This window comes from Cuculus canorus, chromosome 3, assembly GCF_017976375.1.
Source record: "Cuculus canorus isolate bCucCan1 chromosome 3, bCucCan1.pri, whole genome shotgun sequence".
Classification (NCBI taxonomy): domain Eukaryota; kingdom Metazoa; phylum Chordata; class Aves; order Cuculiformes; family Cuculidae; genus Cuculus; species Cuculus canorus.
Window position 1 is genome coordinate 20308685 of NC_071403.1, and position 27628 is coordinate 20336312.

Here is a 27628-nt window from a genome sequence, read left to right on the forward strand (position 1 = left end):
TAGTTGCATTGCTTTGCGTCATATAGAAAGTAATGAAAATGTACAAACAAATAGGATTCCAGGTGATGGGCAATCTGTTCGCTCCACTGGTAATCTGGAAACAGATGTATCTGGGCATCAAACTGTTGCCAATTTTTCCCATGTTCTACAAAAGGTTGCCTTCCTTGTGTTCAGGTGGTTGTGCAAACTCTCCATGAAACCACCTGATGAACCACTAGATGCCAAATCCCTTTAAATGTGTTCTAACATAGTGTCTCTCCAACTTCTTCAGTACTGCAGAATGCTGGTCCAGTTTTCAGGACACAGAAAGTTCAACAATGCAATCAAGCAGTATCTTTGTGTAGCATTCTCTAAGAATGGAGTCTCTTCTGTTCCTGATGTATTCGAGCTCCCTCTTGCCATCTTTCTCACTCTGCTTTTGAATTTTAAGATCCATTTAAAAATGCAGATTGAGGTGTTCATCAAAGAGATCTTCCTGAATATTCTAGAGACTTCTTCAAGCTCTTCTGAACACTAATGGATGGTGATTCAGACTTTAACTAGAGTTTTTGCAGATGCCCAGTGTATAGTGGATATTTATGTTAACTCTGACTGTGATTTAGACGCTGGTAATATATTTGAGCACCTTGTACATGATTTGTCCAAAGGGTGGCTTATGTCTGCAGGCTTCTCAGCCTTGCTTGCTTGAGAAAACTGGAAAGTGATTCCAGCAGGGCTGATTAGTTTTTTGACTTTAGTTAATTTGTCCGTAAATGTGTGAGTTGGCATGCCTTACTTGAATACTTCATTTCTAGCTGGAATATATTAAAATCTGACACTTGTAGTCAAGTTACGACAATATGCAAAGCAAAGCAGACCCTGAAACCCCACTGTGATATGCCTGCTGTTGTCACTGAGGTATCATTTGACTCCACGATGCCTTGAGTCACCAAGGTTCATTTTCTTACTTTGAATCAAAATCTCCTGTGAATGTGTAATCTCTGGGCTGGTTACATGCAGTCATAGAAAATGCTGTGGCTTGTAAGCAGCTGGAATGTGGTTAATCTTCTGGAGTGCTCTGCAGACTTTGCTGGCTTTCTTCATGTGTGTGCTTGGCATGCTGTGGTGTGTGGCTTAAAGGTGGGCAGCCTAGAACATGTTGGTTGTCAGGAGCGTCTGCTGGAGGGGGCATCCTCCCTCTCTGCCACCTTTTCTGGTCCAAGAATCCAAACAGTAGACAGATATGGTTAGGACATTGGGGAAGGGACAAGATGCAAGGGGTTAACCTTGTTGTGGGGCCAGAGTTGGCTTTCACTTGCTAGGATTGCAACTTTCAAGATCTCAGGTGAGAATTACAGCAGCCATATGGTAGAGAGCCTGAGGGCATATGTCTGGGAGATGGATGGTCCTCATGAAAAGGGCTGGAGAGAGGAATAGCTTTTCTGGGGTTGAGTGGGTGAGTTGCTTCTTGGCAAGTGTAAGGCAATGCAAGCAGTTAGCATTTGAAGGTTTTCTGTTTCTTTCCTTACCCTGGATTTATTGCAAGGTTTGGACAGCTTGGGAATATAGGAATGTAAAGTCTTGATTTGGAGAGATTAAGGGAACTGTGATTTTTGATATGTGTGTGGAATCTATAACTCATGGAAGCCACCCTGGCTATTTAATACTTTTGTCTGTAGTCAAGGATTTTAATCGTGTTTTTAGGAACGTTCGTATGCTCTAGAGGATGCACATGCTTTTTAAGTAGAACTAATGCCATGTAGTTTTAGATACATCCTGACTATCAGGGTGCATAATTTAGACTGTTCTTATTTTAATGCCTTTTAATGGTCTTTTCAAAATGGACTTATCTCTTAAAAAATAGTAAATAATGTATTTGCGTAGTAAACTCATGAAAGAAACTCTTCTTGAAAACTGCTAATTAAATATATTTTGGTATACCTGAAGAAAGTGTATTTTATTTTTTTTCTTTACTGTATTTTTGTATTTTGTGTTTTACAGTTATGACTGGTTCCAAACAGAGAGTTTGATCACCATTGTTGTATATACTAAACAGAAGGTAAGCATATTTTTATGAAAGGGAGAATGACAAGATCAGTTATGATCCAGCTTGAGTTCTGGGAGAACTTTATTAAAATATTTGTGGTTTGTTTTTTTGTTTCCTTACCTATGAAAGGATATGAATGCAGAGTTGGTGATAGTTGACTGTCAAGACAAACGATTAAGGGGAGAGATCATTGTGGGTGACCACTCATACCTTGTAGAAATTGGTAGGTACTGTAATTTTGCATTTGAAAATACTTAATTTTTATTCTGCTTTATTAAACCACTCTCATAAGACCATATGCATTTTACATGTGTTAAGTTATACTTTATTCCTCTTTCATTAGAGGTGAATGCTTTAAAGTACCTTGATGTAAAGAAATTACATTGTTTATCAACTTACACCTTCATTTATTTAGTATGCACTTAATATTTTTACATATGGAATAAGGTATAGTAGGAAATTGATGTGGAAGTCTTGAAGTTTTTCTTCAGATGTTTTTGATTGTTGTTGAAATTCCCTCATTTAAAAAAAAGTGCAAGTGGAATGATTTAGATAAATGCAGATTGATAGCTGCACATAGGTCATCGTTAAAAGTAATGGGGAAAATGATGTCTCTCTTGATGTTATGTACTAGGCCTGCAGATATCACTGGGACTAATACAAAACATAAATGAAATTTCAAGCCCCCAAAAAGATGTATAGGGTTCTAGGCTCATTAGTTCACTCAGTATTTCTAGCCTTGAACTGTATATATGTATGAAAACTAGAATGTAATTTTGTTTTTGCTTAAAATAGTTTGTTTCTCTTTATTCCAGACTTGGATCATGCAGTTCAAGAAGACTTGACTGGTAAATTCTGCCTCTTGTAGCAGTTCTATATCTTTTCTAATATCAGAATGTGGAATTTCAATTTATTTTTCTGAGTCATCAGATAGTTTACTTTTGCTTGTTGCCAGGTTCTGACACAATATTTGAAGTTAGTTCTGTTGTGTATTTGTAAACTGTTCTTTGCTTAGACTGGGATTTTCTTGGATTTAATTGTTCATTTAAATGCCCTTGAAAAAAAATGAAGTAGTAAATAGTGGGTAGTTACTACTTTCCAGTAAATGAGGACTCTGAATTCGTGAGCATCCTTTTTGACCGTATGGGCTGTGAAGCATTTCACAATGTATTTAGTAAATAAGATACATTAATTATGCATGTTAAGTTAGTGCTTGTTGTTTTAAATGCATTGTAAAACGTTATAAAGAGCTGGAAGTAAATTTTATTTGGTGTTTTAATTTAATGGATTAATTCCCTATGTCTTGGGAAATGACTAATCGTTCTAAATTTCATTATAACGGAAGAGTTAAATATTTTTTATTTACGAAATATAACTAAAAGTAATGGTATGAAACCTTTTCTCTTTTAGTGAATATTGCTGAAAAAGTTGGGAAAGTAGAGATTATCTTAAAGAAAAAGGATAAAACTCATTGGAAAATGCTGGGACAGCCCTTAGAGGGTCACAATACTTTTATCAGACAAGTGGACAGAGGTAAGCAGTTTCATGACCATGTTACCAGTTGTTTTAAGACTTTTTGGAACACATTATGCATACTTAATTTTTATTTTATTTTCCTGTAGGAAAATTTTATTTTCCTGTAGTCATACTTCATTTATTTCAGGAACGTTCTCTGGTCTTGTTGAAAGCTGCTCAGAAATTCTCCTTGAAAGTGATCAGCTTAGAGGTGTATTTTGCTTGGTTTTGTTGGTTTGGTTTGTCCTGCAATAGAGTTGGAGGTCTTTCAGAAAGACTGGAAGAACCTAGTAGAGGGACATGAAATCCATTTGAGTGTTGTTGCATCTCTTGGCTACCCATGTACTTAATATCCTCCATGTGAAAACTTCAGTAGACCCTGAGGAGACAGTGCATGGCCATGTGTCAGTCATTATATGAGTAACTGTAGTGAAGGAACAAACACCTCCACTTTCCAAGTGTTTACTATACATGTAGCAATATTTTTCAACACTGTAGTGTTCCAGCACCTTGCGTCTTTGTAAATTGCTATGGTAAAATGAGGCACTTCAAGGTATGTGTAGGTGTCAGAGCTAGCTCCGAGTAAGCTGGTGTGTCTGTAGGAAGCAATAGTTGTTACCTATGAGTTCATTTTGTGGTAATGGAATAGTATGAACTAGATGCAGCCCCAAAGTGCATTAACGTGAAAAATGTGCTGCTTTTTTTTTTTTTTAAACAGCTAAATTAAAAATTTCTGCAGTTACATTAGCTAGAATAAGCACGCTTCCGATGTTATTGCACTTGTCCAGTTTCTCAAAAGCCCTCTTGGCTCTCTGTCTAATAATGCTCAAAAATTGACATTAGTCTGCCTTATTATGTGTGAAAGCAAAGCTGTAAATTTTTAAGAGCTAATTAAATTTTGCTTACATGTTGTACACCTTGTACTCGCTCTCAGTTGTGCTACTTAGGCTTTTAAAGTTGCGAGATTACTGTGGTACAAAGAAGAAGACTGACTACATAAAAGCACATCTCTTTAGCTACCTTTAGCTTACGTAGAATGTAATTTTCCTTACAAGAGTTTCAGGAGCTGTTGACTCATCCACTTTAATATTAGATTTTTCACTATAATCCTCTCTATTTAAGCGGATGCAGCCTAGACTAATATGTTGTCCATTACCTATTGCTCATTTGCCCCCTCCTTATTGCTTTTCATGGTTATGGAAAACAAAATGAGAAAGTAACCTGAAAGAACAAGAGGTGTAGAATAGAGTGGGTTTATAGATCCTTTGCAAATGAGGGAGGTTAGAATGACAGCATACAATTAGCAAATATCCAAATCTAGCATTGGTAACCAATGCTTCCTAGATATTGATTTTGCTTTTTTTTCTGAGAAGTCAGTCTCCAACATAGCATTTGTCATGCTTTCGAGAGGACAAGTGTTATAAATATTACATAATTTTATTATGTATCACTGACTGACTGAGTTCACATGGGTTTAAATTGAATCTCCAGAAAGCATAAGTCAAGGGGCTTGCTAAGCCTAAGTTTCTTCCATTCCCTGATTACAAAGGTGGAGAATCTAGCAAGTATATTAACATCTATAGCTTTTTAATCCCTACTCCAGGAGCTTATTCTGCAGTTTTCTTAATTTTAAATTCCCTAAATTTAAAACTGAGCATGTCAAAACATTTCTAGAGGAATATTCAGGCCAAAATGTCTTTCTAGTATTCCAGTCACGTGCTTTCAGCTCAGACATAAAATCTGCATGTTAGAGACTTCTGTTTGCTCAATTTAGTTTTAAGAACTCACTTTCCATATATGCTTAGAATTGTGCCCCATTACTGTAAGCTGCAGAGTTTTTTAAACTTTGTTTCCACTTCTATTGGACTGAAATAATGTTGTGTGAAGAAACTTCTGCCTTGTACAGTGTGAGCACAGAAATAGTGATTAATAACTCCAGACAATTTCCTTGTTAGTGGGTGTGCAGTTGTTTTTGTATTCAGTACTATTTTTTCTGAAGCAAAATATCTTTGCACTGGAAATAAAATAACTGAGGCTTCCAGCCTGGTAATTCTGACCTCATAAATGAATTCATGCATTTCATAGCTGATGTTAAATATATCATTGAAGAGGAGATTAGATTGTTCTTTGATAGACTGCAGAATTGTTTAGTGTGAAGTGCAGATACAGAGGTTCCTTAATGCTACTTACACTTCAGTTCATTTTGCATGTTAGTTTGACTATTTGCTTGTGCTCACACTGGGGGAGCTTTTAACACTGGCAAGCAATGTCAAGAACTACTAAAATACCTTTAAATTCTGAAGTAAGATAGTATATATGAGTATGCTGCTCACCAAAGTCTGATTTCCTATAGATGCTTAGGCACTTACACCCTACCACTATGTAGCTGTGATGACAAAGATCATCAAGGACTTGAAACAGGGCAGAGGAAGGATGTAGTCGCTGTGTCAGTAGCTGTGCTTACATGATATATCAATTGCAATGTGTGTGTGTGGTGGATGAAGTAACTTATCCCTGTTCCATTGAGAAGTAGAGTACCTCAAATTTTATCATGACTTAAAAGAGCAGGTGGAACAGCTGGCATAAGGTATATTTTGATTTGAGTGTGAGCATCAGAAGCAGTACCAGCATCAAAGCGGTTCCTTGTGAGGAACTGCTTTGCTTCCAAGACCTAAACTGACTCATTAAAGCTGTTTCTTACAGACTCATATGATCGTGGTGTGGTTCGGGTTGGAAAGGATCTTGAAGATCATCCAGTTCCAACCTCTCTGCCATGGGCAGGGGTACCTTCCACTGGATCAGGTTGCTCCTAGCCTCATCCAACTTGGCCTTGAACACCTCCGGGGGTGGGGCATCCATGACTTCTCTGGGTGACCTGTGCCAGTGCCTCACCACTCTCACAGGAAAAAAATTCTTCCTAATATCTAATCTAAATTTACGCTCTTTCAGCTTAAAACTGTTATCCCTCATCCTATCCCTGCACTCCTTGATAAAGAGCCCCTCCTATCTTTCCTGTAGTCCCCCTTTAGGCTGCTGTAAGGTCTCCCTGGACCCTTCTCGTCTCCAGGCTGAACAACCTCAACTTTCTCAGCCTCTCCTTGCATAGTAGGGATTCCAGCCCTCTAATCATCCTCTGGACTGGCTCAATGTTTCTGTGCTGCACTATATATAGGGTAGCAGAGATGTGTTGCTTTAAATATTCTGATTTCTTCACTTGTCTTTATTTATCTTCCACTGATTATTCTTGCCATTACCTTTTATTTCCTGTGAGTGTGTGAGTCTTGTTTGTAGACAGTGTAACTGATTGATGATTTCAACTTCTTGAAAGTACCTGAAAATCTGGGAACAGATTGAAAAGGAGGTGTGTTATCTTATTTTTTTAATTATTTCACTCAGTTTTTGTATATTCTTTTGATAAGTTACAGGTGCTTTCTAATAACAATAATCAATTTACTCATACTGTTTCCACACTTCCAGTTTTGTGACAAGGTTATTCTGAGGCCATGAACAGTAAGTGCTTATGGGAGCACTGATGTTTAGTTCCTCAGGTTTTTCTTAGTATTTTGTCGTGCACTGATAATTTCAACATTTCCATTGTATTCAAAACACAGGAAGGAGAGCTCAAAAACAGATAGAATTGGCACTGGAAAATTTTACTTGATTTTATGTTGTTGTTACTACTTGTTCATACAACCATGTTCATGAATGATAGTATTTAAAGGGAGGGGGGTAACAGCCATGCCCCCTAAGCCCCTATACTTTTAAGTTATTTAATCTTTATTTTTACAACAGCCAATTCTAAATTCTATAAAAAAGTGATGAAGCTCTTCTTTAGAAAAAACACCATAATGCAGAGATGATACTGGAAGCATATGATAAGTTTATGCTATGAAGAGACAATTAACTTAAGCCCTTACTATTTTCCTCTAAGGCTGGGAAAGTCATACTCCCAGATAAATTGCTTGTGGACTCTCAGATAGAGTTTGGATTAATATTTTGGCCAGTGTATCTGTTAATTGGGAGGAAAGAACAGAATTGTGGAATTTCTTCGAAGTTAAGGGGTATTTAAAAAAAAAAAATATGTAATTTCAGGGAACTACAGTAAAAGCATAAGAATATTCAATAATGCTTCTCTTCCATAAGAAGGATTAAGTGCTTAGTTTTCTGCAAGAATAATCATCTATACCTAACAGTGTTGCATAGAAAGCACAATTCAATATAATTAGATTGTCAGTGTAGGGAAGTTGATGGCATTATTCTTGGCTAGCTGTTATGAAACTGGTCGTTAGGAAGCATAAACAAAAGCTAATGGTTGTAGTGCCAGCATCCTGTGGAATTTAAATGCAGTAGACTAACTTAGTTGAAATGGACCTCTGGAAGTCATCTGGTCTAACCTCATGGTTAAAGCTGTCCAGTCTAGGTTTGAGTATCTCCAAGGACAGAGGCTTTGTCTGGGCTGTCTGCCCTAGAGTTTGGCCAGATCATCCTCATGGTGATGCCTAGCTGGAATTTCATGAGTTTCAGCTTGTGTCCTTTGTATCTTATCCTGTTTCATGAGTAGCTTCACTATTTATGCTAGTGACTTGAGTGTTTTTCAATAACGTGAGAAAAAGAGGGAAAAAGAAACATCATTTTACTGAAATTCCATCAATGCAGAAAATGTTAGAAGGGTGTCATACTCAAGTATTCTCATTTATGAACCTTTTGAATGGTGAGAGGTTCTATGTGGGACTGGTTGCACATTTTAGATTGAGAATGGTAAATGACATGGTGGTATTATTGTAGGGATGAGGTTTCGTGTCTGACTTTTTTTTTTTTTAATTCTTTGCTGGTCTAAGCTTCCAATATGTTACATCCAGTGAAAGTTCTCTTGAGTTACAGTGTGGTACTATCATCATGCTGATATTCAGGTTAGAGCTAAAATACTACAGTGTTGAAACAAAAGTTTAGCTGAAAAATGCTGGTTTAAAGGTAGAAAAAACTGGTCATCTTCAATTTACACCTCTGGTTTTGTATCTAGATTTCTTTTTTCAATATGCTTTCACTTCCCGTATAGAATGATAGAATCATTTAGATTGGAAAAGACCTTTAAGATCATTGGGTCCAACCGTTAACTCTACACTGCCATGTCCACCACTAACCCTTGTCCCTAAGTGCCATATCTACATGTCTTCTGAAAACCTCCAGGGACGGTGGCTCAGCCGCTTTGCTGGGCAGCCTGTGTTAATGCTTGCAACCCTTTTGGTGAAGTAATTTTTCCTAATATCCAATCTAAACCTTCTCTGGCACAACGTGAGGCCATTTCCACTCGTCTTATCCCTTGTAACTTGGGAGAAGAGACTTAACAACCACCTCACTACAGCCTCCTTTTGGGGAGAGGGTGATAAGGTCTCCCCTCAGCCTTCTCCAGACTAAACAACCCCATTTCCCTCATCCATTCATCATAAGACTTCTGCTCAGGACCCTTCACCAGCTTCGTTGTCCTTCTCTGGACACGCTCAAGCAGCTCAAAGCCCTTCTTGTTGTGAGGGGCCCAGAACTGAACACAGTATTCAAGGTGTGGTCTCACCAGTGTTGAGCACAGGGCAGATCACCTCCCTGGTCCTGATGGCCACGTTATTCCTGGTACAAGCCAAGGTGCTATTGGTCACCTTGGCCACCTGCGCACACTGCTGGCTCATGTTCAGATGGCTGTCAACCAGCACCCCGAGACCCTTCTCTGCTCGGCAGCTTTCCAGCCACTCTTCCCCATGCCTGTAGCGCTGCACGGGGTTGTTGTGGCCCAAGTGCGGGACCCAATACTTGGTGTTGTTGAACCCCATACAGTTAGTCATGACCCATCAATCCAGCCTGTCTAGAACCCTCTGCAGATCCTTCCTTCCCTCAAGCAAGATCAACACTCCTGCCCAAATGCAATTGTTATGAAGCAATTATTATTCCCATCAGTATTTTAGGAAAACTGGGACACTTGTTCCCAAGTAGCCAAATGCTAGCCTGTGGTGACAGTGGTAATAGCCCCATGTCAGTTAATAGATTATTACAGTAGAGAGTTGAGGGATACCGTCCCATATTTGGTATTTGTTGCTAAATTAACCTTTGTGAGCATGTTTCTTTCCAGAACAAAAGCTATAAGTGGTTGTTTTTGCATCCGTGACCTTTGTTATTTGAAGTACTTTTTCCTTGCCTCTTTAGTCCTACTTATGTTCTGCAGTCTCTGGTTGTAATCAGCAGGGCACAGCCCTCTATTGTGTTGTGCTTTCAAATCCTCTCTTAGATCGTGAAGTGATGTAATGAAGCAGATTTCATAGGTCAGGATGGCTGCTTAGTTAAAACGAGTGCAGGTCTGGCCAGCTTTACACTGATTGCTTCACCACAGAGACTGTTTCCAGTATAAGTGATTAGTTGTTGCCCTTGCCGTAGTAGAGGCAGAGTAAATGGCTTATCTTGCACTGAGCCTGTTGCAGGTATAGGGAAAACATTATTTTAAGCTTTCACAAGGTATTGGCAAAACTGTAATAGTTTATTTCCCCTTTGTCCCTAAACAAAGCTAAATATTTTAGGGTGTTCCTTCCTGTTTCCCTGCTATTTTTTTCTTAATCGCCATCAGCAATACCGATGTGCAAGTGTTTGGGATTTTTTATATCTTTCCTTGATTTTGTTATGCTTCTTAGAAAATTTTTGTGAAGAAGCAGACCTTGTATAGTGATTATTTTTATATACTTTCTTTTTTTCCTCCTTAACTTTTGCATAGCACTTAGTTGGTGCACAGGTTGAAAAGCACTGTATTTGAAACCCTTATCCTTGCCTCCAAAATAGCTGTATCAACAAAGTTTGTGCTTTACCTGTGGCCTTGTAGTTGATTTAATTAAGCATGTGAATGTATCACTAGAGTGCATCATTTCTAGTTAGCCAAAAGACACCAATTCACATCTAAGTAATGCTAAAGTGTGTGTTGCCCAAGTAGGCATAAATGTTTCGTTTTATGTTGTGTGTATTCATTTAAGTATTGATATTGTTGTACCTGAACAACTGTGCAAAGCCGTATCAGAAATACTCGTTGTGCTCATTGCCGTGAAATTGCAACAGTGCAGGATGGTCAGCCCAATAACTATCGTGGTTTAGATAGTCTGTGACTGAGGACTGTGGTGCTGTGCTTTGCTTAATTTTCATTTGTTTTACACATGCTAGTTTTAGTCTGAACATGTGTATTTGTGCTGTAGTCCTTTGGTGAATTTAGTATATAAAGCAATTTAGTACAGCGGGGTTTGCTTTCTTCTAGTATTTGGTGATTTTCTACTTCTTCCTAATCAATGCACAAATTCAGTCTGTTCTGTGCCTACTGTAAGGCTATAAGTGAGTGCTTAGCCCAAAATTAGAAAAACAATTGTAAGTAATGATACAAGAATCACCTGATTATATTCTTTTTATAAATGCATATGCTGAAATACATACCTCTCTCTGTCTCTTACTAAAATGTGTATAAGAACAGAAAGACTGATTAAGACTTAAGTAACAGTAAAAACATGGTTTTAGGACTGTTCTACAGAAAATGCAAGTTGGTTTCTAAGACAGAAGTTACCCATGACACCAAACTCTTCTGCTTACTGTTACCTAAGAGCACTCATCTCCAGATTCCCACTGGACAACATATTTACCTCAAACAAATCATTGCAGGTAAGAAAAATTGGGAATGCAGCCATGGATATATTAACGTATATCCATTTTCATTGTCTTGAGAGAATGCCAAGTACGCGATCACTAATTCCTTGGTTGTATTTAGAAAGTCTGTGTTTCTAGGATCACAATCAGTGCTTAATAATGAACTGACCAGATTAATATCACTGGAAAACTAACTGTTGAGATGGCTGACGTTTGCTGTTGCTGTCACTCTTCTTTAAAGTCTCCCTTTAAAACTTTCTCTCTACTGAAGTAGTGATGCTCATCCTTGAAGGGGAAGAAGCTCATTGTGTGCATTACGTGGGATTAGTCAGTTCCTTTTATTTTGCAGCTTTTCAGCATGTGGGTGGTAATGTTGGAAATTTGCGTATTTCTTCTAAGGGATTCATAGCAATTATGGTAACACTGCTTTACACTCCAGTTGCACTATATTACTGGTACCAGGAGGCTCTGAGAGGGATGCATCTTGGAAAGCATAGTTTAAGCACTATGCTTCAAAATTTTGTAGAAGAGGAATTGAAAAAAATAAAATGGGAGGTCAAAGAAATATCCATTTTACTTTTTTAAAGATACTTTTAAAAATTTGCATATTAATGTTTATCCTGGTCACTGTGCTTGCACTGCAGTATTCGTGGTAGAGAGATTTCTCAGGAGACTTTTAAAATAGCCTTTAATTGCAAATTGGTTTGTTCGCTTCATCCTCCCTACCAAATTCTTTGCTACTGTCAGGCTCCTGCAGTCTTTCTGCCTGTTATACGATGGCTTTTTGAAATGATAGTGGAAGAAAGATATAATCGTGCAGTATTAAAGATCTGCTATTTCAATTTAGAAAAAAATCAAGCTGTGGTACTTGAAAATCTAAACATTTGCATTTATATTTTCATGTTCCTCAGGGATGACTATAGATCTTTCCTTCCAGTGTTTTGAATTGCTAAGTAGTGTAGAAATAACGTACTGTGGGCTTGAAGATTTTAATTTGAAGTGGAAGTCTACTGTAATAAGAACTGGTGCAGTGGAAAGTAATGTACTTGCTTAAAAGCTTGTGATGGTGTTATTTTTATGGGATATGCAGATTATTTTTTTACTGTTTGTTTATTTTGGTATTTGTTGGCATTAAATATAGAGTACTTTTCATATTCTATCAGCTACCTTTTCGTCTTCTGTCTAGGGACAGAGATAGTAAAACCATACACACCTGTATTGCCTTTTTTGCCACTGGATTTCAAAGAACCATCTTGCCCTGATGGTGCACATATATATTTAATGATTAAAATTTATTCCTGCGGACTGTTCACGCAGGCACTTGACCATCTACAAATTGGTGAGTATATGTTGATGTATTTTGTGTTTGATTTTGCAATCATTGCTTTTATCTTTTCAGATTCATGATCTGGGATTGTGATATTCTGGTTTACCTACTTTTACATCAGGACTTGAACCTTATTCTCCATGCCCCAAATACAAAAGCTTATCTTCACTGTAACCACATGTTGTCCATTACATACAGCTCTCATGACCAATCTTCCGAATGTGTTCATATTTAACTGTTCAGATGTGTGAACTGTATCACACCTGATAGTTGATTACTTTGTGTTTGATTGTATGCATTCTTAGAACAACTTTTTGTACTTCTGAATAAAGAAAGCTAGATCTATTTTATGGACTTAAGATACACCTCCTTTTCTGTTTGTAGCACTTGACTTTGCAAGTGTTTGTGTACTTATATAGTGTAAAACCCATCACAGCAAGACATTTTAATTGAACATCTGTTCTTTTAGCAAGGGTGATCCTTGTGTGAAATGTATAGTACCCTTCTGAAAGGAACCCTAATGTTACAAAGGTGAAGGTAATATGAAAGGTCCTATTAAAAATTCAGAACGCTAATTGGCTTGTTTATATCAGGTTAACATTTATCATTCTGTTGTTTGGTTTTTTTTTAATAAAGGAGACTATATTTCTGTCAGCAATCCTGAAGGTAACTTGAAGAAGTCAAAAGTTCAAACTGCAGAAGAACTCTTCTTATTGGCAGCAGGCACAGGGTTCACGCCAATGGTTAAACTGCTGAATTTTGCTCTGACTGAAGTTAGTTGCCTCCGGTATGTACGATTCTTATGATTCAACCCCAAGCTAGAATAAATAATGCACAGGTGAAACATAATAGGAAAGCTTCAGTGTTAATAAAATTGTTTGAAAAAAAAGTAGTAAATGGTATAGAAGCTTTTTTCTTTGGTTTATGCCGAAGGCTGGCATGCTTTAGGGAAGACTCTGTCAGAGTCCTAGGGATCTTACACATATTTGGATATTGGCTACCATCAGAAAAATGGATTGATTTGCATTTTGGGTTTTAGTCCTGATACAAATGAGCTTAACAAGTAGAAAATCCAGTTTTTTTAAAAAACTAGCTTTGCATTTGAGGACCTTTTTTAGGATTGAAGTGTTTCTGTACAGATACTGTTTTTCAGACTGAGGAGGTTTACAGATGTTTAATTATGGCCTCTTTTTTGTCATAGTATCATAGAATGAACAATTTGACATAGAATCACAGAATAGTTAGGGTTGGAAGAGACTTTAAAGATCATCTAGTTCCAACTCGCCTGCCATCGGCAGGGACATCCTGCTAAATCAGGCTGCCCAATGCCCCATCCAACCTGGCCTTGAACACCTCCAGGCATGGAGCATCCACAACCTCCCTTGGCAACCTGTTCCAGTGTCTCACCACTCTCATTGTGAAGAAGTTCTGTTTCTGACTGCAGTGGGCAGCTTAGTTTCTTAGCTTTCCATTTGTTCTTTAACCCTCATTTCTCTTTTGGGATAATATTGAGAGAGGGTGTCTGTGTGCATATATGTATTTTTATATATTATTTATATAATGAGACTATATGCACATATAAACAACATAAATATAAATTGCATAAAATTATTTTACTGTGAAAGGTAACAATTGCTGTAAGCTTGGAGTGCATATGCTAGAACACGAATTGCAGAACACTGAGGAAGGATCAGGATAATGACTAACTTGTCTCTTGAGGGTGCATAAGCAACCTCTGTAGTGCTGGGTGAATGCTGCTGAACCTCAGGAGCTGCACTGCAAACACTGGAGAATTCACAACTTCCCTTGGCAGCATTTGCTGTGATGTGATGAGCTTCATCATTGTATTTCCATTCTTACTGTCTAGCTAAAGTCTTACCTATTATCTTTTAAGTCTGTTATTTTTTGCCTGCAGTAAAACTGGAAAACTATTTGTTCTTTTCCTGTCTATAATATCCTTGTGTGAATGAAGCCATAATGCTCTTCCTTCAGTCTTGTTTCTTCTTTTACAGGCCAAATTGTGTTTGGCTATAGTATTAATTCAAAAAGAAAATGGTACTCTTTGCTGTTTTGTTTCTCTTGTCTAAGATGAGATTTTTTGCTCCATTTTACTGGTGGCATATTATAAAAGCTGTCAGATGGGTAAAGAAGACTGAGGCACAAAGGCACTTAACACTAGGTAGAGGGCTAATCCTCTTCTCAAGTAAGTATAGGATGCTTGCAGTCTATTCCTAATTCTTCTTGGTAGTTGTATCTTGTTTTTTCTCTAGCTTTTTATTCCTAAACTACCACTCTATTCTCATATTCACTTTTAATATACTGTTCCGCTTTCATTATCACTTTTCTGGTTTTGAAAGTGGTTTTGTCACTTTTTCTACCTCCTCTTCTTCTGTATTAAAATCACCTAAGGATCTCTTTAACTTCTCTCCCTATACATTCTCCATAAGACTTTTTATACCAGTTTTTGAGTTTATTAAAACCTGCACTGCTTCTAATAGTTACCGATACATCTGATTCTCCGCATTTCCTTCCACAGAGTTGATGAAGTTTCTCCTTTGTTATCTAAACTTCTGTCACCAGTTTTTCTGTACTGGTGGGGATCATATTTTAATCTCCACCTCTTCCTTCTAGCTATTTTCTCCCTCATTTCTAGCAGAACTATTTCCAGTTGGTTCTGGGTTTGGGGGTTTTCTCTTCTTGTTATATGGCTGAGTACTGAGCAGTACTGCAGCAGATATATTTATCTCTGCTGTGGAGTATTGGTAAGAGTGTCTCAAAGCATTATTCTACAAATAACCAAGTTCTGCCTTTGTGCCCAATGAATAAAATTCTTGGCTTTCTTATGCACTTTCTGTTGACTTTTTTCACCACCTGAGTAACACTTGATGCTGTGGTGCACCATGCCAGCTCTGACAACACTACATTCTTGAAGTGTGCTTTGTTTTCCATGTTTCTGGGAAAGTGGTCCCTGGGAAGCATTTAAGGAACCTATATTTTTGGCACATCCTAGCTTCTGAATAGGTTCTCCAAAGCTTGTATGTTGTAACTTATTCTGGGTATAACTGGGTGTAACTTATTCTGAATATGGATCTGTTTTCTCTTGGTAATATTATTGATGAAGTTTTTTATACACCACTGTCATACCTCAGTTTTATATTTTGTCAGGAGAAAATGAACTTGCTTCTCATAAATAGAACTCTTATCTTTGACATTTGGTGTAAGACATCTGCCAATATCTGGAAGTGTGACTAAACTGCAAAAGGAGAAAAGGTTAGAAGCCTGACAAATGTATCTTCAGACTAGGAGAACACAGGCTTTTCAAGTGCCGCTTAAAAACAGTTGGAGATCATGAACTCTCCACAGGAGCCCTGGTATATCTAATGTGCATGCATGAAAGATTGCTTTCTGCAAGCTACGAAGGAGGAGGTGATAGGAATTAATAGTTTCAGCGCAGCATCAAGTAAATAGACTGCTGTGTGTAGCACTAGTCTCTCGAAGCAAGGCTGGAACTTTGTGCTGCGAAGGACCAGCAGGCTTCGCTCAGCCCCAGTGATGGCCCTGACAGGTACCCCTGTGGTTCTGCATGCATCTCTGTGCCAGGTATCCCAGCTCTCTGGCTTCCTGCAGGTAGAGCGCTGAACTTAGAGCATCTGGCACCACAGCAGCATGCTCTCTCTGCTCAGAGCTGTGCATGAGTAGAAAAAACAAGTGTAACTTAAAGCCCTGTGGGGTGCAGTTCAGGAACTGCTTGCATTTAAGAGCAGATAATCTGTCTTACAGCAGTTATCCCCAGAGTATCAGTCTGTCATCGCAGTAAAGGAGATGTTAGGTTTATGTGGCTTCATCAAATGATAAATTCTGTTTTGTAAAGTCAGTCTTTTTGTGTTTTATCTCCACTGTAGCTCAAAAATCTGAAGGTATAATAGTGCTGATCTTAATCACAGATTATTTATTTATTTTATGTCAACTTTCTGGCAAATATAATGTTTGTAAACAATAGCTTTCTAGGTAAATAATTTTATAAATCAACAAATAAAGCAGGAATAAGATAATAGTACAGAGCTGTAGTTTGCTCTGCAAGTTACGATTTTTTCTTACTTCTGTGTGTTTAGTTTCCATCTTTATAAAATTAATATTGACATAACCTTCTTGAAATTCCAGTTTCAGATCTACAAGGTGGTGTATGTAATATTTAAAAAGGTGTACAGAGTTTATATACCAGCTATTAATTGAAGTAGCAGTGCTCAAACACTACTGTGAAACTAGGTGAAACTAAGTAAAACTTGACAAGCTATATTACGTTCTCAGTCAGGTCTTACTACCTTCAAGAGACTCTACTTTTCTTTATTTTGCAACCTGATCTAGAGGTTGCAGACAGGGTTATGACATTCAGTAGAGAGGTCAGAAGTCCAGCAGACTTCCAGGTACAGCAAGAAAGGTGTTATATTGTGTTAGTTGCAAAAAGATTTCAGGATTGCAGAGTTGCAAAACAAACAACCACAAAGTGAGTAAAAAATTCTGTGTAATGCAGAAAGTTCTGATTCTTAAAGATGTGTTTCAAATACAGAAACAATCTGCAGTTAATTTTTATTCTTTTTTAAGGGCAGTGAAGCTGATATTTTTCAACAAAACTGAAGAAGACATACTGTGGAGGAACCGATTGGAGCAATTAGCTCTTAAAGATGAGAGGTATTTAAAAGTCTTGTGGAGAACAACTTGTACCACCCCAGTGTGGAGGAAAACAAGTATTGAGGCTTATACTAACTGTAGAGCTTTGGCACAAAGACAGGTCCTGATTCTGGAAGCTCCTAGCTAAGAATTTGATCAGGCCTAGGGAGTAGGAGGAGATGTGCTTATGTAAGGTCACAGATGCATAGCAGCAGGCTATGTCATTATGTCTTTCAGGTCCAAAAGGAAGTGAGGAATTTGATAGGACAGTGTTTAATAGATGTTTATTTGAGACAATATGTGAGATAAGGTGATTTTTAAGACTGTCTGGGAGGCTTTTTGAAGGTGAAGAAAATACAGGTGCAAAGAGAAGTGCAGAAGTGATAGACCAGGACAGTGAACCCTTGGAGAAACATTCAGACTTGTTAGAGAAGTCTTGAAAAGTCTCTTTGTTGTCACTTAGTGGAGCAAATGTTTATCTAGAAATTCAAAGTTTAAATTAGGCCTGTTATTTTCATTTTTACATAATGTCCCCCCTCAGGAACTATGTAATTTCATATTACAATGCATTAGTACACATGTAATGTCAGTGTAGTTTAGCAGGTCATAGTTCAGTCAGGAGACACAGAACTATTGTGTTGCATTTTAATTTTAATTTAATTTTCTTTCATCACTAGATAAATTGTCACTGCTTAGATTTTACATGGTACAAGTAGGTTTTGTTTATGCTCACTTAATTCTTAGTTGAAATTGTAAAAGCAAATCGATTTGACTTGTTCCTTCACAACATTGAAGTGAAAACATCAATATTATTTGGGGATGTCTGAAGCTTCATAGTCTAGGCATTGTACAAACCTACAGTAAAAACCCTTTCTCCCTTTCTCTAGGAGCCTCAGATACATGATTGATTGGGTTTTACTCAATAACTACTCTGCCGTGGGTTTTTGAGACTAGTTTTAGTATTTTATCTTTAATGAAATTGTACTGACATTTTCACAAGCTTGGCTGAGCATTCTCATTTCACTACTTCCATATTGAGCTGCAGCAGTATTTGTATAAGTGAATAATAGAACAATAAAATCTCTGCTTTAGTATCTTAATTGGTACTAGGTGTTTTTAATTTCTGTGGTGAAACATACATTTAGAATTTTTAAGATTGAAAGACTGGGTTTAATAATTGAATACACAATACTGGAGGTGATTTGATTGATTTGATTGGTAGGACAGCTAAATGTAAGATCTGATACTGGGCAGTGAGAACTGAGCAGAACAAGAAAGTAATCATAGGAAATGTCAGTGTCTCAGTCGGTAGTGTTTCATGTGGCAGATTTCTAATCAGAGGCAATATTTCTGAAATAGCCTTCTGCTTTCCAGGTTTGAGGTTCAATTCATTCTTTCACAACCAACAAAGGACTGGGCGGGTAGACAGGGGAAGATTTCTTCATCTCTTCTTTCTGAGTTTGTGAAAAGAAGCAGAAAAGACTCCAAAGTGCTTATCTGCATCTGTGGCCCAACACCTTTTACAGAACAAGGAGTACAGTGAGTATTTTAAATTAACTAGAGAATAAGGAATTTTTATAAATTTGGTCACTTAAACCAGCTCTAGTGGTTTTGACTTGGTAGGATTTCAAAAATGGCCTTACTGTTTCTGCTTTGCAAGAAAACTTTTAAAATAAAAAATAAATATTTCTTAAAACACCTGGCATCATACTTGAGGAGTATATTTAGAATGTAAATAAGTAAATATCAGTAATATTTGAATTTAATGAGCTCTAGTAAGTTGTCCAAAACTTTCTAAGGGCATCTCTTTAACAGTGAACTTTCTTTCTAAGGGCATCTCTTTAACAGTGAACTTTTTTCCCCCAAGATTTTAAATGCTGCTTTAATTTGATGTACATAGAAAAGTTGCTGTGATAGGAAATAAGCTTTCTGTGTTGGTGCTAGCTTGATAAATTGTTATAAATAGTAAAATTCAAAGCAGTTGTTTCTTTTTAATTAATTCATTTATTTATGTCTGTACATAATATTTTACTTTTTAATATATGCCATATATTCAAAGATGAAAGGCCCTCTAACTTTCTCTTGCCCAGCTTCAAAATATTGAACGAATACGGTCATCACTTGTGTTTCTGCAGCCCTACTGAAGTCAGGTGCCTGGATCTAATGGGGGGTGGAATTTGCCAGTAATTATACTGCCTCTTGAGAAATCTGAGATAATTCAAATGATATCTGTATTTATTTTTAGATATTTTTCCAGTAATCTAAAAGATCATGTAGTACATGTGAGCTCCTGGGCCTGAATCTTTTTCTAAATGTATTTGCAAAGATAAACTTATTGTGCACGTCTGAATGAAAACAAGATAATGGTGCTGCAGTTATGCTGCAGCTGTGTCTGTGGTGGAGTTTGGGTTCCAAATATTAATGTTATCAACTTGATTTCTGACTTTCAGATATCTGAAGGATCTTGGCTATTCCCTAGAAGAGATACACGCTTTTACTGCATAAACCCACCTATGGATATCTATGTTTGTTTGTATAAGTCAATCTTATTTATTTATCTTCATGAATTTAAATAAGTGTGAAGCAATTTTGTAAGACTTGAAATTTCACTCTTGGTACCAAACTGTTTCTGGGGAGAAATACATCTTTGAAAAAATTTTATACTGTGTTTTATCTTGGTTTTGTAAATACTTTTGCTAATACTTAAGTCATCCAGGGTATTAATTTATTGTAGAGACAAGCAAAAATGTGTAATACACATTATATAAGATATTTCATGTTGTTGATTTATGAGAATTCTTAAATTTGTGACAAGCACTGATTTATTTAGGTTTTGACTTGAAAAAGCTTATTGTTTCTTACTGTAAAAAGTCTTAAGAGCAATACTGTCTGAAATTAAATATTGCACTGTAACTCAGGTAACCGGTCATTGAAAAATATTCTTTTTCATCTGATATCTCTGTTTGATTTGCAAGTGATCCAGATACACTTTTGGCTTTGTAAACAAAGAATAAAAGTACCTTTGGTAAAATACAAAATTTACATGAAATAATAAAGAAATAATAATTTTACAATACTTCATACATTTTTGTAAATTGTTTGTATTTTCAGTTTATAATGTGGTACAGAAGGGTTTGCACAAGCTTAAAACACCAGCTGAGAATTTAGAACAGAAGCACTGAGTCTTGGTCTCCCACAAAACTTTCTGTGAGACCTCACTGTTATCAGGCATCCCTCATCATGAGACATTCTAGAGGTAAAATATGACAGATTGTGGCCTGCAGATATCAGGGTAAAGACCTTAGAATTACCTAAAAAGTTATTGACAGGTTGCGGTAGTATTAAATGAGGTTATTTGCATTGGTGAGATTTTTTTACTCCATTATTAAAAGGATGTTAACATGAAGCGGTAATCTAAAACTAGTTTACTAATAGTTTGGAGAAAGAAGCAGCAAAACAGATGCCCTCTGCTTCTAGATGTTGTCAATAGTATCTGTAGGCATTGTTTTGAATGACATCAACTACTCTTTGCATACTCCTGTTGTGTTGAATGGGTATTTCTTCCTCCTAAGAAGCCAGATTTGCAGTTGTGGTGTTCATGCTTCAGCATTCATGAAAAATATTGTAAAAATACCTTTTAAAAAGGTCAAGTTGCTATCAGAGAGTGACTGGCTATGCTAAACTAAGCTGTTGTCTCTTCAGAGGCCTCTTGTTTATTAGACCAGAAGTCAGAAAAGGATCCAGTTGTCAGTCATTCCCATAGGTCCTAAGTTATTTCAGAAGAGACAGTGGTAGTGTCATCGTTTTGTTATATAGAAAGATCTAAATGTTTTCAGTTACAATTTTGAAATGCATTATTTGTGGAGATTTATAGTAGAAAGCTCTGAACATTGTTCTCTTCTGCTAAGCAGAAACAATAAAACATTATAAAACATTCATTGAATTTTACCATTTTTTCTGTCACAAACCCAAGATTACTGTGGTGACTTAAAAAATTACATTTTGGTGTTAATGACTAAACCTTACATCTTCCATAGGACACTGAGGAATTCCTCATGTTTCCAATCACCTGAGATCTGACGTGGTGGTCTCTTGTGTAGAAGAATTTAATTAATTGCCTCCCTCTCAGGCTTTTTGGTTTTAACAGGTTACTTTGCCAATATCCTGCCCTTTGTGTTTTGATCATCCTTACCTACCTTTATCCAGAAGGACGAAAGGAAGTGTGTTGGATAAGTAGCTGTTGTGACACAGAGTATCAATGGCTTTGGCCTAGTTGGTTCTAGTACAGTAGGTGTAGAAGCTTCTGCAGTCAGTGTGCATCCTCTTTGGTTTCTGACAGTCTGTTTCCAGTCTAGAGTGCTAATGGTAATTGCTGCTGACAGTTGCAGCTTGGAGGAAGTTGTGCTCTTGGAGACTTTTGTGGTTCTGAAGTGAGGAAGACCCTAATGTGTGTCTCATCCTGTAAGGGGAGAGGAGTTTAAAATTCTTATAGAATAATTTAGGTTGGAAGGGACCTTAAAGATCATCCAGTTCCAACCCCCTGCCACGGGCAGAGACACTTCCCACCAGACCAGGCCTTCCTTTAATCAATCCTTTGTCTCAGACAATTCAAGTCCCTGTTCTCTTTGAGGGCTCCTACAATTGATTACATTCGTGTCCTAAAGTATGTGGATCTTAAATACCGTAAATATAAAGCAAGAAAAGCAACTAACCTGGTCAATGTGGTTGCAAGTTCAACAAGGCACTGAGTGCAGAGGTGTTCTGCTGTGAATGTGCTTCCAGGTCACATCTTCATGGAGTTGGAGGAAACATCCTGCATCTTGGTCTGCATCTGTCCACATGGAAGAGAGAATTCTGTTTCCAGGGCTTGTTGAAACTCTATTTTTCCTGGAAATATTAATAATCAAAAACTTCAGTAATACTGAGAAGCTGATGTTACTGATGAGAAGCAAAAGATGACCATGCTGTGCAAGAGAGACATCCTTGGAGGTCTCAGTATCCAAATGTTTTATCGTTGAAAACATTTGTAGTGGTATCTAGTTCTCAGCAAGTACCTAAGGTTATCTTGCAACTTCTGCTGGTTATAGAATCATAGAATCATGGAATAGTTTGGATTGGAAGTGACCTAAATGATCATCTAGTTCCAATCCCCCCTACCGTGGGCCGGGACACGTCCCACTAGACCAGGCTGCCCAAGGCCCCATTCAACCATATTCTATGGGGTTTTTTTTTACCAAGGAAGAGATGGATACTTTCTAGAAGTTAAAATAATACGTGCATCAACTATTTGTCATTGCTGTTTCCCTGGCTAGATTGTCAGCTTATTATGGTAAGCTTTGCAGAATTTGCACATCTCTGGGGATGGGAAATATTAATTTCCTTAAGAATATGGGGGGTTTGTCCTGTACTGGTACACCTTTCAGTTCATTATCATTAGTTCAGTGACTTGCCTTGTTGAAATTTAATGGATCTTCCTATAATCTTTCAGTTGGTTCAAATTACTTTTACAGTAAGTTTGTGCTAAGCAAAATTATACACCGCCCAGCTTCTATTGAAACTGGCCTGCAGGTTCAGAGTTGTTAGAAGGGAAGAGGAAAGAGGGAATAGGCTCTGAAGTGCTGTGCAGAGACTGACCAGAAAAGAGCTACATTTTCCTAGGAAATAGGACTAAAAGTAGAAAATGACATCGGAAGAACATTGTTGTATTATCTGGGTAATGTCAGATAAACGCTCTCTTGAACTCACACTCTGTACTGTCTCTGGATGATAGTTCACCAAAAAACAAACTCTTTAATTTTATGAAAGGAAATTTGAAACATTTATCAAAAGACATGGTCCTAATTACTGTGTTGTCAGGATCAAACAGGGACCGTGTGTGAAAAATCATTTATGGGGGAAAAAGGGACATGTGGAGTCTCCCAGCTCTTTGTTTGGAACATATTCTTGGGTAAACTGTTCATGTAATTTTTATGTTTACAGCTCTATGTACACATTTTGTGTAATTAAAACAGTAGCTTGAAGTAAATACTTGAGTATAGTATATTAGTAAGTCTGCCAAATGACTCTTCATAAAATATTTGTTTGTCCACACATGAGAAACATGAAAAACACAATAGTTAATACAGTGTTTGTATTTAATTCTGTTATTGAAGACCTTGAAGACTGAAATCCCAATTATACATTGTAATCCATTAGTAAGGATGCTTTATAGCTGCTGCTGCATGCTGCTGATAATGAGAGAGGATGATAAATTATAACAATTATTTTCCAGTTATATTTTTAAAAAACTCCGCTTCTTGGGGTTTGTTGCCTTTAGGAAATGTGAGGAGGACCATTGCTTATAGGAAAATCCAATTTGCGCACGTATCAGTTCTAGTTCTGAATACTTACATATTCAAAGACTGATTAAAACAAGCTCAGAGGAGCCAATGTGGTGTAGTTGATCATTTCTCTGCTGCTGCACAAGGAGATATTTGTGTGTTCATTAGGAGAGAACTGTTTGTAGAAAGCATACTTAATAAAACCACACAGTAAATAAAAGGAATTTGAAAGACGTGATTATTCAGTTGGGTCTTCATTAACAACAAGGAGAAAAACATTCTAGGGTTTTTTACACAGTGTTTATTATTTCAGTGCATCAGTTGTTCTGACTCTTCTGGAGGAGATTCATTACACAGTAAAGCGTAAAAATTCACTCTGTTGTCTCCTGTGCATTTTTTTTTTCCTGAGCAAAACTGATTTTGGGGAGAAGCCAGGGAAACCTTCCTGTAGGGGTATCTTTTATCACACTAGCTCTCAGCTGCTTTTCTAGAAAAATTCCTGCATTACAAAACTGTGCAACATCAGTGTATTTTAAAAGATAGTCATAAATTTTATTCACCAGTGACCTCAACATCAGTGGCTCATGCTACATGCAGCTGAAATAGTTTCTTCTCCTCCCTCACAAGTAGGTACATTGCCAATAACTTGGAAATACCTCTTTTGACTTTTACATCAATCTGCTGCCACCTGATTCTGCAATTTTAAGAACCGACCAGCCAGAATCAAACTGAACAAAAAGCCACTACGCAGATGTGTAGAAGTTACACCTATAAAATCGGCATTTGAATGGGAATTTTCAGAAACAAGCTTTTTTTTATGAACTTAGTTCCTCATAAAATGCTATTGTAGAAGACTGACACTTTTCCCCTCTCTCATTATTCTCTTGCAGGTAGGTCTGTAATGTGGCTCTTCGAGCTGCGTGGTTTGGAAAAAGAAGAATAGTCCCCAAATGTTTCTATTCCAACCATTGCTCTGACCTTGTCAAAGATGATATCCCTGTGGTGATCCCTGCTAGACCAATTCAGGAGGGCCACTTTAAGCATGGCATTCTACATTTCAAATACTTATTTGATCATCTTTTTGCAGTGATTGAAATCCAGATCATATGTGGTTGAGAACAGACATAACTTGACATCTATAGTGGAGTTAAGTGGAAGAACACTTGTTTCTGAGTTCCGAAGTAGACTTTCTGTTGAGATATGCAGAGTTGCTTGTATCTCCCAAGATGGGCTTTCAAAACTTCAGGCACTTTGAGGATTTTTAGGATGTAATCTAGGAAGAATTCTCATGCTTCTAAAAGCCTCTGATTTCCTTTGAAGTTTTGAATAGATCTGTTATTACTCATAACTTGCTTTGCATGAGTGGCTTAGCAAGAAATGGCCACTTGACATTATTTCAGCTTTCTAATCTAGATATGATACTATGTGTTATAAGTGGCTGAAGTGTAACTTTAGATTTTACTTATATGTTTCTAATACTTCAAAGACCTTTTGCAGTTTATAAGTTTTATAATAAATTCCTGAAGTAATGGACATCAAGCTGAACATGTAAAATCAAGTCTAATTTATATTAACAAATGAAAACGTTTTTTTGAAGGCAGTGATGCTCATGGTCTGCCTGTGCTCATTAGGAAACATCACAGTCTTATGCAGCTGTTAAAATGGAGCTATGAACAGCCTGGTTTTCTCTTGTAATTAATCTTTATTGTTGGTAATGTGATCAACATGGCACAGTCCTGCATTCCTCTATGAGCTCATGTTTATAAGGCATATTGCAAAGCAGGTTTCTGTCTTTTATAAAAGATGCCAGAGAAATAAAGTGCTTCAGCTGAATGCTTGCAGCACTACTCTTGAATAAGATTGTTTTGCTCACAGCCTCACACAACCTGGTCTTGACCATTTCCAGGGAGGGGGCATCCACGGCTTCTCTTGGCAAGTGGTTCCAATGCCTTACTACGCTCACAGTAAAAAATTTCTTCCTAATACGTAATCTAAATCTCCCCTCTTTCAGCTTAAAACAATTATCCCTTATCCTATCCCTGCATTCTCTGTTAAAGAACCCACTCCCAGGCTTTCCTATAAGCCCCTTTCAGTACTAGAAGGCTGCTATAACAAGGTCTCCTCAGAGCCTTCTCTTCTCCAGGCTGAATAAGCCAAACTCTCTCAGCCTGTCCTTGTATGGGAGCTGCTCCTGCCCTCTGATCATCTTTGTGGCCTTCTTTGGACCCACTCTAATGATCCGTGTCCTTCCTGTACTGAGGGCTCTGGAACTGAACACAGGACTCCAGGTGAGGTCTTGCAACAGCAGAGCAGAAGGGTAGAATCACCTCCCTTGACTAATAATCTTGCTTCATTTTAATCTTTTCTACAGGTATATAAATCTATTCATGACAGGGGCTATGTGATTTTCCTAGGCTAACAGCATGGATGTGGAGAAATCTGAATTAAAAAAATAAACACAACTCTCCTTACCTTAGTCTCACATTTCAATTTCTTGAGCAGATATTGTAAACATTAAATTTGTCAGTAACTGGGGGAAAAAAGTCAATCCATGTTTTTATAGAGGTGTCTTAGTGTGTGTGATCGGTGATTTAACACTCTAGTCATAGTCCAAATTTACATAGCCCTGAGTCAGGGTAAATATTCCCCAGCTGTCTCTCCCTGTGTGTATGAAATACAGATTTGCTTCTCAGTTAACTACTTGCCTTTCATTCTTTGATTTTCCTTTTATTGGCCACATTTCATGTTTCACCAAGCTGAAGTTTCAGTGCAGGCTGGATGCATTGTTCCTATGGAAACAGATGACTGTCTTCAAACAATCTGGGCATGCTGAGTTGCTGTGGCAACACAGGTAAGAAATTCTGGTAAGTGCATAGAAGTCTCAAGCCTGTGCCAGCTGCTAAGGTCGAGCGTCTGGCGTCTGCCAGGACCTGGTAATGGATGCTCCAGAAGGCAATGAAGAGTTCCCTGGGATGCAGATGATGCTATTAATCCTTAATATGGCAGAATATTCCTCCCAGCTTGCATACCCTCTGCATTTAACAATGAGGAGTGTCCTCACCTGGTGTGTTTTGTAGCTTCCCAATGGATTTATTGATTGTATTATTGTAAGCCTGAAGAGACTTGTAAGAATGTCTGGGTTTTGTCATCAACTTCCAAATGTTTCTAACTGAAACGTAGGTGCCTGGCAACCCTGCCTGCATTTGTATTTGCAGGTAGAAAACTGAGTCCCATTGGGAGTATTTTCTCCTTTTTGAAATAAAGAACCAATTTAAAATGCACTGAGGTGAGGAAGAGCTAGTCACTGTGAATTTAAAAGCAAGTAAAACAAGAAGTTTGAGTCACTTGCGGGAAGATACACATGTATGTCTATATCTACCTGGCAGAAAACAGGGTCAGGGAAGAGGCTGGAGATGATGTAGCAGAGGAATAACTCCATGCTGCTCAGATTGACTAGACTATTACTCATGCAAGAGAAGTTTGGCCAATGTATTTCAGGTCAAGTATGTCAGGGAAAGCACAGTATGATATGATGAACTTCCTCCCCACTAAGTCTGAAGAAATGCCTGGCTTATTCACAAGAAAGATGCAAAAAAATTGCTAAATGATTGACCAGCTCTGGATGGGGAGAAGGGGGTTGTCCCACTTCCCCCTCTGGCCTTGTTGATCTCTGCTTTGAACTGTGTCCCTCTCAATTAAACAGAAGTCATTGCAGGAGAACACAAAGCAAAATTTCAAGCATCAGCTCCAAAAAAGGGGAGACAAACCATTTTAGAAAGAAGTCATCTGCTTCAGTTAAAGTTGTGAAAACTACACCCTGAATGGAGGAGAAGCCAGGATGGTGCTGTTCTGATGCCTGCTCAGAGATGGCAATAAGGGAGATGCGAGTGACAGCTCTAAACATCAGCTGTTTGGGGGATGGAAGGAAAAAAATGATGATCAGGAAGGTTATAATTTAGGGTGTTCTGTGCACTATAAAATGAAAGCAAGCCTTTACTGTGTTGAATGGTCCATACAGTTGTTAATGCTCTAAATGATGAAAGGCCTCCACAGGTGCTCTTAGACCACTGGGAAGAGAGAGAAAGGGAGGTACATGAAATGTAATAGTGCATT

The 27628-nt window shown here is 37.6% G+C and overlaps 1 protein-coding gene across 4 annotated transcripts in view; it reads left to right on the forward strand.

Annotated features, from left to right (window-relative positions):
• LOC104062684 (cytochrome b5 reductase 4) overlaps positions 1–23808 on the forward strand; it is a 41325-nt gene extending 17517 nt beyond the window's left edge. For 2 of the 4 annotated variants that reach the window (XM_054062387.1, XM_054062384.1), the window contains 10 exons: positions 1981–2038; positions 2156–2249; positions 2842–2874; positions 3437–3559; positions 11075–11215; positions 12387–12539; positions 13164–13314; positions 17130–17216; positions 18570–18734; positions 19646–23806. In XM_054062387.1, coding sequence (XP_053918362.1) covers positions 1981–2038; positions 2156–2249; positions 2842–2874; positions 3437–3559; positions 11075–11215; positions 12387–12539; positions 13164–13314; positions 17130–17216; positions 18570–18734; positions 19646–19700 — 1060 coding nt within the window. In that variant the 3' untranslated portion in view covers positions 19701–23806. Of the gene's footprint in view, positions 1–1980; positions 2039–2155; positions 2250–2841; positions 2875–3436; positions 3560–11074; positions 11216–12386; positions 12540–13163; positions 13315–17129; positions 17217–18569; positions 18735–19645 lie in introns of all 4 variants that reach the window. The other 2 variants (XM_054062383.1, XM_054062385.1) reach the window with 2 other exon arrangements.
• Positions 23809–27628: the final 3820 nt, after the last annotated feature.